Source organism: Vombatus ursinus, unplaced genomic scaffold (assembly GCF_900497805.2).
Source record: "Vombatus ursinus unplaced genomic scaffold, bare-nosed wombat genome assembly UNPS02014791.1, whole genome shotgun sequence".
NCBI lineage: Eukaryota > Metazoa > Chordata > Mammalia > Diprotodontia > Vombatidae > Vombatus > Vombatus ursinus.
Window position 1 is genome coordinate 39,573,938 of NW_020954569.1, and position 12,720 is coordinate 39,586,657.

The 12,720-nt window shown below is 35.1% G+C and overlaps 1 protein-coding gene across 1 annotated transcript in view; it reads right to left on the bottom strand.

The window, feature by feature from the left end:
- Positions 1-12,720, bottom strand: part of ADAMTS16 (ADAM metallopeptidase with thrombospondin type 1 motif 16) — a 239,429-nt gene that overhangs the window by 163,122 nt on the left and 63,587 nt on the right. Inside the window, exon 4 of the mRNA XM_027869000.1 lies at positions 3,644-3,926. Coding sequence (XP_027724801.1) covers positions 3,644-3,926 — 283 coding nt within the window. The remainder of the gene's footprint in view (positions 1-3,643; positions 3,927-12,720) is intronic.

Below are 12,720 nucleotides of genomic sequence, written 5' to 3' on the forward strand. Positions count from 1 at the left end.
AGTGAGCTAACTTCATTCTCCTCAAAAGTGACTCAGAGGGAATAACATACACACTCAATTGGTTATAGAAATCTATCTTCCATTATAGGAAAGTAGGAAGGGAAGGGAGAAGAGAAGGGGGGTGGTAGAAGGAAGGCAGATTGGGGGAGTGGGTCATCAGATTCAAATCACTTTTGAGGAGGGACAGGGTGAAAGGAGAGAGAGAAGAGAACAAAGATGGAGAGAAATACAGTTAGCAATAGTAACTGTGAAAAACTTTTTTGAAGCAAGTTTCTCTCATAAATGTCTCATTTCTCAAATATATAAAGAACTGAGTCAAATTTATAAAAATAAGAGCCATTCCTCAATTGATTAATGATCAAAAGATATTATCAGTTTTTTTAAGATGAAGTAGTCAAAACTATCTATAGCCATGTAAAAAACTAATCTGACTCACTATGAATTGGAGAAGTGCAAATTAAAACAATTCTGAGATACTAACTCATACCTATTAGATTGGCTAAAAGGACAGGAAAGGTAAATGACAAATGTTGGAGGGGATGTGGAGAAAATGAGACATTAATGCACTGTTGGTGGAGTTGTGAACTGATTCAATCATTCTGTAGAGCAATTTGGAACTATGCCCAAAGGGCTATAAAACCATGGATATCTTAGCAATAGTATTACTAGGTCTGTATCTCAAAAGAGATAAAAACAAAAAGGAAAATGACTTTTATGTACAAAAATATTTAGAGTGTCTCTTTTCTTGGGGCAGAGAATTAGAAATTGAGGGGATGCCCATCAATTAGGGAATGGCTGAACAAGTTGTGGTATGTGATTGTGATGGAATACTGTTGTACTATAAGAAACGATGAACAGGATGCTCTAAAAAAACCTGGAAAGCCTTGCATGTGCTGATACAAAGTGAAATGTACTGTGTATAAAGTAACAGCAATATTGTAAGATGATCAGCTATGAATGACTTAGTTATTCTCAGAAATACAACAATTCAAGACAACTCTGAAGAATTTATGGTGAAAAATGCTATCCATCCCCAGAGAAAGAAGTGATGATATCTAAATACAGATTGAAGCATACCTTAAAATGATGCTAAGAGTCTGACATACAGGGTGGTGCACAGGTGGTTAAGTAAACAAGAAAAAAATGGATTCATTCTCTTTGGAAATTAATCAAAGAACCAATTTCTGTTGGAGCTATCCATGGTGCTTACTTCAGACTGACCTCTGTCCTGTTGTTTCAACTCTAGCTACATGACTTATCAACCAAAATGTGACAATTAACTAGCTCTAACTTTAGTGAGAAAAGGACTTCATCTGAAGAAGTAGAAGGAATTACAAAGGGAATTCAAAGGGTTTTGTAATTCTGAATAATGTGTGGAACTGAATATAGGGTAGGGGAAATCTACGAAGACTTGAAGAAAAGCTGAAGTAGAAGGAAGAGAAGAGAAAGATTAGAAAAGTGGAACAGAAGCAGGAGAAGGGCTAGAAAAGGAGGAGGAGAATTCTAAGAATAAGACAACTAAATCAGAAGGGCCCAATGAAAATAAGGAGTAATAGGTGAAGCAGTTGAGCGGAAAGAAGTCCTATAGGAAAAGGAGAACGACTGGAAAAGGAATAGAATGAATCAAGGAGAAATAAGTTGGTAAGATGACAAAGCTATTTAGAAAAGATAAGTAAGACAGTGTAAAGTTAAGTTGCCAAGTTGCTGAGGGAATGGCTGTGTCTTGCGAAGGTGCTAGCAATGTGAGAAACAGAGCAATAGCCCCAGAGTTAAAGACTCCCACAAAAACAAACAAAAAAGACAAAATTTGCCACAATATTTGCCCAGGGAATCAACTAGCAAGTAAACAACGGACTCTGAATCTCACTTTCTTAAAGTATGGAGAGCAGAATCCATTTGTCAGTATGCTTCATAGAGTGTATCTGATGTTTTAATTTCTGCCATGGCTAAGTAAATTATTGTCTAGCTCAAAGTGCAAGTTGAGCTCCCTCTAAAGAAGGCAGATAGTGGGGTTTGAGAGTCACCTCTGAATTATATGTTACCAGTGAGAATGAATTCTTCCTTACAAGAAACATAAAGACTTTAATACAAAAATAAAGAAGAAAAATAATTTGAATAGTAGAAGCAAATTGGATAGTGGAAGAATACAACAGAATAGAAAGGATATAAGGACCAACATTTGGAAATAAGTAACAGTTATGATATTTTTCCTGAAGAGGAGGGAGATAGACCTTTTGACAAATAAATCAGTCCAATAAGTAGGAAAAGAGAAAGTTATCAAAAATAATGGTATGAATGCAAAGGAACTCTTGAACCAACATATATTTTTAAAATACAAGTAAAAAAGATGAACACAAGAAAAATGCAGTATAGATAAAACAAGCATAGCATAACTTTCATAATGGTGTCAGGAGAACTAAAGCTCAAAATAATCTGAGACTGACAAGTAATGCTAAGGACAACATAAATATTAAGCTTTGTTGGGAAATGAGCAACATGAAATCAAAGATAGGACCACTGATAAGGAGATTTTAGAATTCTTGAATGTGGAGGTGGTATATTGGTGGATGATGGCAAGGTCAAGGTTATGACTATCTTTGTGTGTAGTTGAGGTAGAATAGAGGAGTACATTATGGAAAGTGAGTAGGCTGAGGAACTGAGTGGTTAAAAAGGTGTGGACCTACATTGCTAGAGAGAGTTTCCTCACCAGGGATCTCTCTACTCCAGTGACATTAGAGGTCCAGTCTTTTTCCCATTCTTACCTCATTTTTGATGTATTATCTTAAAACTTTGACATCAATATAAATTAATACATGTATATCATAGCTATAGGCTAGGGAAAAAAAATTTCTTTCAGCAGTGTCCTCTCAGGGATAGGGAACCTTGAGGCCACATGTGACCTTTTAGGTGCTCAGGTGTGGCCCTTTTACTGAATCAAAACTTCACAGAACTCTAAATCCCAATAAAAGAATTTGTTCTATGGAGTTTGGATTATTGTTTTGCATTCGAAGCTCTTCATAACTTATGTCCCTTCCACATTTCCAGTCTTCTTACACCTTAAGCTTATCAGGTATTCTTTGATCCAGTTGACACAGTCCTCCTTGCTGTTGCATGAACAAGACACTTCATCTCGGCTCTGGTCATTTTTTCTGGCTGTCCCTGATGCCTTGAATGCTCTCCCTCTTCATCTTCACCTACTGGCTTCCCTTCAGTTCTTAAAATCCCAACTAAAATCCCATCTTTGTAACCTTTCTCCCTTTTATTTCTAGTTCCTACTCTCTGTTAATTATTTCTTATTTGTTCTATATATAGCTTATTTTTATATATTCATTTGTTTGTTGTCTCCCCCATCAGCTTGTGAGCTCCTTGAAGGCAGGGACTATCTTTTTGCATCCCCAGTACTAGTACATAGTAGGTGCTTAATAAATGTTTATTGATTTCTTGATTCTTTGCAACTTGTAGTTTAGAGTGTTGCCAGAGAACATTGAAGGGTTAAGTGACTTGCCCAGAGTCACAAAGCAACATGTATCTGAGACAACACTGGAACACAGGCCTTCCTGGCTTTTAGGCCAGCTCTCTATCCACTATAACATACTGTCTCTATAAATAATATTAAATAAAACCAAAAATTGCTCTTACATACATTTCTTGCGCCTTCCACAGAAATGCTGCTTTTGTGGGTGCTTGAGGTTAAATCCATGGTGAAGATGCTGGTTTTCTTGATATAATCTGCTGTGCTTTTCCAGTTCTCTTTTCCTCTCAATCATCATGATTTCATTATCACTGTGAGGCTGGGCTCCTATGGATCTTTTGTAAAGTACATGGGAATGATGTCCATCAGATGCTGAATAGTTCAATTTAAAGGCTAGGTGCAGAGGAAGTGGTTTCAAGAAGTAATCTGCTTCCTGGGTTCTTATCAGACCTGACTGAAGAAAAGAAGAAAATATAATCAATACATTTTGGGACTGACATTGGAGAAATCCTCGTCAACACAAAGTTGGCTGATGCATGATGATTTTCTACATGACATACATGGTTTCTATGAAACCATGCATGCATAGATTATAGACATATATATATATATATATATATAGCAAAGTAATAGGTAGGCCACAGTAGCTCATAAAGCCTATCTAGTAAGGCATGAAAGGATCTCAGTTTGCATATCAATGAAAGGAGTATCCCAATCACTGATATCACACATTCTTTTAGTTTTGTAAAGTCAGTAGAGGAGAATTGAACTATTTTCTAAATTGAATATTCACTGTCAATATTTCATGTAATTTCTCTTTTTACCCTGGAGGCCAATCAATATTTAAGAGAGTTCAAGAAATAGCAATGAGAATGAGAATTATAGACTCTTAGAAAGGCAATAAATATTAGTTCACCTTGGTTATCCTATAGATGCAGAAACTAAAGCTACAGCAGTGAAGCTTTTGTATGCAGTCACACCGTTTTGAGAGCTGGGACAAGAACCTAGGATTCTAAGTTCCTGGCTAGAATTATTTCCATTACATCATGCTGCTGTACAATCCTCAGAGTAGACAAGGTCCCAGGTAGATTTTCAAAAGTTACCAAACACTGCTATCATCTTCCAAGAGGGAGTATGTGTTAGCTTTCCATTACTTATGATCCCAAGTTTCTCTATAAAGAGCTTAAGCAGATCTCTATAAAATTGTATAGAGGATTCAGGGGTAGGAATACAATTCCATTTAATACACTACTGTCTTTAACTAAACATTTCTCTCAACTCTGTTCTCCTTCCTAATTCTTTCTATCCATAGTAACATCATGATCATGGCTCCTAATTCAAAAGTTAGATATTGGGTTTGGAAATTGGAAGACCTAGGTTTGAATATTGTCACAACACTTATCGTATGATGCTTGGTAAGCCACTTGACCTCTCAATCTCCATTTCTTTATCTGTAAAATGGGGATAGTAAACCTCATAAGGGTAGAGTAATAATTATATATGTAAATAAATGAGATCTACTTGAAATATTATTAATATTTTATTATTTCTATGTCATTATTTTAGCATATTATAGTATTTAGGAAGCTGGTATCAGAGTCAAGAAATCCTGGATTCAAGTTCTATTTCGGGCACATATTGGATGTGTGCCATCAGCTTATCAATTAACCTCTTAGTGTCCCATCATTAAGTGATTAGCAAATGATATAGGATTAAATTTAATATTTTAGTTATTCATTTTTCACCCAAAGCTCTACACATTTTCTCCTAAATTAACATGACTTAGTACTGAATCAGGACTCTGGATACCTGGTTTTTCTAGTCCTGTTGCTGTCATCACTTTTGGTCTCACTTTTCTAAACTGTGAAAAGAAAAGTCTGACCTTTGATAATCTCTGAGGTTCCTTCTCTAATCTTCTGTCCTTCCAATTTCACTGAAGCCTGGTTTCCACTAGCCTTGGTTAAGCTAAGTACAGAGTCAAGTACTATGCTCAGCTAATCTCCATCTGCCCTAGATATCTGCATAATGTTGGGGAGGTAATCATGGAGAGGCACTTTTCAGCTGCTGGAAAGGTGCCAAATTAAACTTTAGGGGGAAGCAGAAAGAGGAGATGAAGGTTATCATCCTTATCTCTCAAGGATTTAGCAGTAGGCTAGAGAGGGGCCAAATACCAATTCCTCATTAAACTATTAGCATCACTGGTTAACAACTGGGGGGCGGGGATGGACACCTCCTGGGGAGTCAATTAAAGACCATCATCTTTATATCTAAATGTGAAATATTTGAGATTTAAGCCTTGGGTCAAGAAGGAAGCAGCCTCTCCATAGTATATTAACTCTACTTGACCTAGTTTGGAAATCAGTTTATCATATTTTTGGTTCCCAAGTGTGTTACAAGTTAGAGAAGTATATGAAAACAATTCAAATGCCAGCATCCTACCAGAAGAAAGAGAACTGTCAAATCACTGTGTTTAAAACTAGGTATGAAACTATATGAAGTCAAGTAGGAGTCATTTTCAATGAGAAAATTTTGGTCTTGGAATTTAAAAGCTAACCCAGAAATACCAGTAAAAATGATTTAGATGATTAACTTAGGTAACATTTCTTATATTTGGCAACTTCAGAGAATATGATTTTCCACACAAATGATTTTTCCAGATAAGTGAAGCTTGACCTTTTCTTTTTTTTAGTTTTAAAAAATATTTTTCCTATTAGCAACAATATGTTTTCTCTCCTTTCTTCCTCCTCCATTAAAAAAAAGAAAAGAAGAACAAAGTCCATGTAACAAATATGCATAGTTCAGCAAAACAAATTCCCACACGAGCCATGTCCATGTCTCATTCTGCACCCCAAATCTATCAGCCCTCTTTCAGGAAGTGTCAAAACTTTATTTTCTTTTTAGTCAATTATTCAATCGACTATCATTTATTAAGCATTTACTATTTACCAGGCACTGTGCTAAGTACTACAGATACAAAGAAAGGTAACAAAGGAGCAAGGCAGTCACTAACACAGTTTAATATGTAAGACAACACGCAAATAACTCTGTACAAACTTTATCAGCTGTGTATCTATCATCTATGAATCTATTTGACAAATTGAGAATAGTCTCAGAGAAAAGGCACTAGTATTAAGGAAAAGTGGGGAAAAAAAACAAACTTCCATTGCAGGCCAGTGGAACAGCCAGGGAAAGTGTTCAGGATGGAGTATCCTATGAGAAAAAACATTGAGGAGGCCAATGTCATTAGATCAAAGAGTGCATGCAGTGGAGTAAGGTATAAGAAGACTGAAATAGTAGGAAGTAGACAGGTTATTAAGGGGTTTAAAACAGATGATTTTACATTTATCCTGGATGCAATGGGGAGCCACTGGAGTTTATTGAATGGAGGTGTATGACATGATCAGATCTCTGCTTTAGGAAGATGAATATGACAGTTGAGTGAAGGAAGAATTGAAGTGGTGAAAGACATGAAGACCAATCAATAGGTTATTGCAATAGTTCAGGCATGAGGTGAGAAGGATCTGCATTGGGGTAGTTGCAGTGTCAGAAGAGAGAAGGGGGTACATAATGAGAGATGCCGTAAAGGTAAAAATGACAGTATTTAGCAACTGCCTGGATATAGGGGAGTGGGATGAGGATATCACCTAGGTTTACAGCTTGAGTGGTAGGAAGATGATGGATGTACTCAATGGTAATAGGGAAGTTAGGAAGAGAGAATAGTTTTGGGGGAAAGATAATGAGTTCAATTTGGAACATGTTGATTTTAAGAGATGTCTTACAGGACATCCAGTTCAAGAGGTTTAATAGATAGTTGGATTTCACTGCTTTGGATGGAAATAATTATAAAATATAGTATATATTTCCAGTCTTTCTTAAATAGAGACTGCTGAAAAGATTTGTTATTTTATCATTGTAGGTAATCCTTACACCAATACAGAATGCAACTCCTCCATAACACAATTACATAACTATACTATGGTTACTTATAGTATAGTGACTTATATTTACTACTATAATAGTGTACTACTTTTACTTACTACTATAGTAGTAACTGTAAGTTATTACTGTAACTTACTACTAAGTATAATTTACTAAGATGGCTTTAGTAGAGTTGTTACTAAGTAGAGTACCTTAATGTAGTTGCCATCACAAAACAAATAGTAACAACCCAAAAAACCCTTTTTCCTGTGGCCAATGTAGTGGTGAGATTCTTTGTACTTAACTAGGCTAATTGTTGGACATAATCCATCACTTGTCCCACATTCAAAACCTTTCCAGCTTGCCAAAGCTTGCTCTTCCCATGATGTGGCATCAGAAAAGACTTTTAGTTGAGGAAATAGTATGCTAAACACAACCTCTGCATATGACAGGACCTATGAATTTATGCTCCTACTTTAGTATGCTATCTACCATACCACATTTCTCCAAAATCAATGAGTGTACTTTTGATATAGTTCAATATGGCAGGGGAAATTGAGGTGTGTAAATTCTTCCTATGCTAACTAACCCCAAGACTGTTGTACTTTCATACAGGTGGTTCCTCTGTTTTCTTTCTGTAAGGTCAGTCATCGTTTTTTGTTATTATCAGTGTTTTTGTGTTTCTCAAATGACGCTTTATTTGATATACAGTTGTCTGAACAGAGACTGGTTCTTTGCCCAGGCTTTGTTACAGTTACTTGGGACTCAAAGTCCTTATGTGCTTCTGAGTTGATGACTGTCTGATGGTTAGGTTGCAGGAAGCCTGCCTTGCAAACAAGTTGAGTGCTACTATAGTTGGTTTCTAGTCTTTTATTACTAATGAGATGATGGCATATTATTTTATCTTCATTCTAGTTTGTTGTGAGACATGATCTTTTGTATTTGCGATGATAACAAAACATGTTTTAGCAGAGACATATAAAGATAAAAGCACTAATGAAGAGTTTGTTCTTTTGTTTTGGTGTCATAAACAAATTTCACTTTTTGATTAATAGGATAATGAAAAATATTGAAATATTTGTTTCATTTTGAATTACTATTTCAGCAAAAGAATGAGAGCTCAATGTTCCAGTTAATGATTACCTTAGTCTCCAAGTTTCCCTTTATGTTGTTACAACAAAGAAAAAAAAAACATTACCACTTAAGGAACTGAAACCCAGTCTATTCAATTGTAACTTGATGTAAATTCTATTGGGATACTAACAATAACACATAGAGACAAGCTGGTTTTAGAATGTGGCCAAGGTCTGGAGGATTTGATCTTACAAAAGCAGTCCTTTATCTTTTTCTCTTTTAAGGACAGAATCATTTCAGTTTAAGGTCTTGTTCTCAAAGTCCTTCAACCCGATAGAATAAATCTGAACCAATGAGGTAATCTTGAGATAGGAAAAATAGTAAGTTGAATGTAAATACCACAAGTACTTTCCAGTCTTTGAATATCAACACAAGAAAAAAAATCTGTTTACATTAATAGAGTGGATGTTCACTAGAAAATATTTATTATGAACAATGAAGTTAGTGAACTATTTATTAATAGTTATTAACTAACCAGTTATTGATGTCAATATTAATACAGATGTTATATAGTCAGGTGGAGGGAATTTCCACAGGAGGAGATCTCCATCAGGAAATCACAGAAGCTTTTGGTATTTGCATAATGTATCTATTGTGCCTTAATACAAGTTCCCTTTAGAGAAAACTGACTGCGTAGCAGATAGATAGCTGAACTGCAAGTCAAGGAAGACTGAGTTCAAATCCAGTCTTAAACGCTTCTTAGCTATGTGAACCTGGGCAATTCACTTAACCTCTGCTTGCTTCAGTTTCCTCAACTGTAAAATGGGGATAATAACAGCACCTATTTCCCAGGATTGTAAGGACCAAGGCAAGTATTTAGCACAGTGCCTAGAACATAATAAGTGCTTAACAAAAGTTTTTACCTTTCCCCTCCTTTAAAAAGTGATCTAAATTACCAGTAAAAAAATTAGAATCATTCTTATAAACCATACAAAATACACAAACAATGAGCTCAGGCACAACTACTCCTTGCGAGCATAGCAGATCTTCTCAAATGGTGCATTATACTAGTTCAGGAGACTGAGGTCCTCATTAGCATACTTGCTGCATATGCTATGCATTTAAGATGATGTTTGTTAAATTGAACTGAATGAGAAGACATTGTTTATAATTATTCTTTGAGGTCAGGAGATTTCACTCCCTAAATAATTGTTATATTTTTCTTTCTTCTCCTTTTTTGTCTCTTGTATTTAAAAAAAATCTTCCTATGATATTATAGTTTTGCATCGTACCCCACTCTCCTATCCAGTGAGCCATTCCTTAAACAAAACATTTAAAAATTTTTGAAAATGTTAAGATAAAAGAGAAAGAGAAAATAAACAAATAAATAACCATGACCAGCTATCACATCATCAGTGTCTGAAAGTATATGCAATATTCAATGCATAGCCTCACATCTCTGTAAAGAAGGGGAGGTACATTTTCTCTGCTTCTCTAGGACTAATTCTTAGTTTTTATAATTACACAGAATTCAGGATTTTAAATTTTTTTCATTGTATTGTGGTAATCATTGACCATATTCTTTTCTTGGTTTTCTTGGTTCTGATTAATTTACTCTGAATTTGTTTATATAATTTTTTTTCATGTTCCTCTACATTCTTCATTTCTCACAGTGCAGTAGTGATATTGCATTGCATTCATGCACTAGTTTGTTTGGTTATTCCCCATTTACTTTGTTTCCAGTTTTTTCCTATTACCAAATAAAATGTTCCTATAAATATTTTGGTGTATAGACATTTCTGTCTTTGACCTTTTTGAGACATATAACCAGCAGGGAATTGGACTGCTTGGTCAAAGTTATGGAAACTTCCATCATTTTTAATTTTTTTTTTTGTTAGTGAGGCAATTGGAGTTAAGTGACTTGCCCAGGGTCACACAGCTAGAAAGTGTTAAGTGTCTGAGGTCAGATTTGAACTCAGGTCCTTCTGACTCCAAGGCTGGAGCTCTATCCACTGCACCACCTAGCTGCCGCCCATTTTTAAATTTTAAACATAATTTTCTTCCTTATCCCTTCCTTGAAAGTCAGACTATCTTTATTTTTAAAAATTATTTTAATTTGTTTTAAATTTTCAGTTTCAAATTCTCTTTCTCCCTCTATGCCCTCCTTTATCCATTGAGAAAGCACGAGATAGACCAATTTTATTTATATATCATGAGATGTACCAATTATATTCATGAAGTCATTCAAAATATATTTCTGTATTAACTACGTTCCAGGAAAAAATAACAAATAAAATAAAGGAAAAATATGCTTCAATCAGCCTTAATGTTCTTCTGCTCTCTATCTGGAGGTGAACAGCATTTTAATCATGAGTCCTTTGGAGTTGTGGTGGATCATCATATTGATCTGAGTTGCTAAGTCTTTCATAGTTTATTATCATTACAGCAATACTGTATTGCTCTGTACATAATTCTCCTGGCTCTGCTCACTTCACTCTGCATCAGTTACGTCTTCCCAGGGTTTTCTGAAATCATTCACATCACTATTTCTTACAGATTAATAGTATTCCGTCACAATTATATGCCATAACTTGTTCAGTCATTTCCTAATTGATGGACATCTTCTCAGTTTTCAATTCTTTGCCACCACAAAAGAGCTGCTCTAAATATTGTTGTAGATAATGAGTCATTTTCCTTTTAAAATAATATCTTTGGGGTATTGACCTAGTAGTAATATTGCTGGGTCTGAAGGTATGCATAGTGTTATAAGCCTTTGGGCACAGTTTTAAATTGTTGTCCAGAATGGTTGGAGTAGTTCACAGCTTCATCAACATTGCATTAGGGTACCTGTTTTCCCACATCCTCTCTAGCATTTGTCATTTTTGTTTTCTGTCATCTTAATATAATGGGTGTGGGGTGGTACCTTGGTGCAGCTAAATGGCATATTGGATAGAGTGCTGGGCCTGAAGTCAGAAAGACTCATCCTCCCGAGTTCAAGCTGGTCTCAGAAACTTACTAGCTGTGTGACTCTGGCCTAGTCATTTAACCCTGTTTGCCTCAGTTTCCTCATCTGTAAAATGAGCTGGAGAAGGAAATGGCAAAACACTCCAGGATCTCTGCCAAGAAAACTCCAAATGGGGTCACAAAGAGCCAGACACAACTGAAAAAAATGACTGAACAACAACTTAAATAATGTCTCAGAATTGTTTTAATTTGCATTTCTGTAATTATTATTGCTTTAGAGCATTTTTTCATATGGCTATTGATAATTTTGACTTTTTCTTTTGAAAACTGCCTCGTATTGTTTGACCATTTATCAATTGGGGAATGGATTTTATTTTTATCAATTTGAAGCAGTTCTCTTTATATTTGAGAAATGACACCTTTATCAGATAAACCTGCTATATATTTTCCCCTAGTTTCCTGTTTTCCTTGTGATTTTGACTGCATTGTTTTTGTTTGTGTAAAACCTTTTTAACTTCATGTAATCAAAATTATCCATTTTACCTCCCGTGATCCTTTCTATCTCTTGTTCAGTCATGAACTCTTCCCCTGCTAATAGATCTGACAGAGAATTCCCTCCCCCCCAGGTTAGAAAATTACCTTTGATGTCTAAGTCATGTATCCACTTTGAGCTTATCTTGGCATATTGTGTGAGATGTTGGTCTATGTTTAGTTTTTGCCAGACTGCTTTCTAGTTTTGTCAGTGATTTTTGTTAGTGAGTTCTTGATTTATCAAACACTATGTTACTGTGCTTATTTGTTTCTGTATATTGTTTACCCAATCTATTCCATTGATTAACCCTGTTATTCCTTATCTAGTACCAAATTGTTTTGATGATTACCACTTTGTAATATAGTTTGAGATCTGGTATTTCTAAGCCCTTTCCTTTTCCTTTTTAAAATTGAGTCCTTTGGAAGTATTAACATTTTGTTCTTGTAGATAATATTTTTTTCTAGCACTATAAAGTTTTTTTTTTTTGTAATTTGATTGGTATGGCACTGATTGAGTAAATTAGTTTAGGTAGTATTGTCATTTTTGTTATATTGGCTCTACCTATCCAGGTAACAATTAATATTTCTTTACTTATTTAGCTCTGTCTTTATTTGTATATAGTATTTTCTACTTGTGTTCATATAATGACTTTTGAGGCAGACTTCAAAGTATTTTATATTGTCTATAGTTTTTTTTAATTATTTTTATCTCTTTCTCCTGGGTTGTGATGGTAATATTTAGAAATGCTGATGATTTGTGT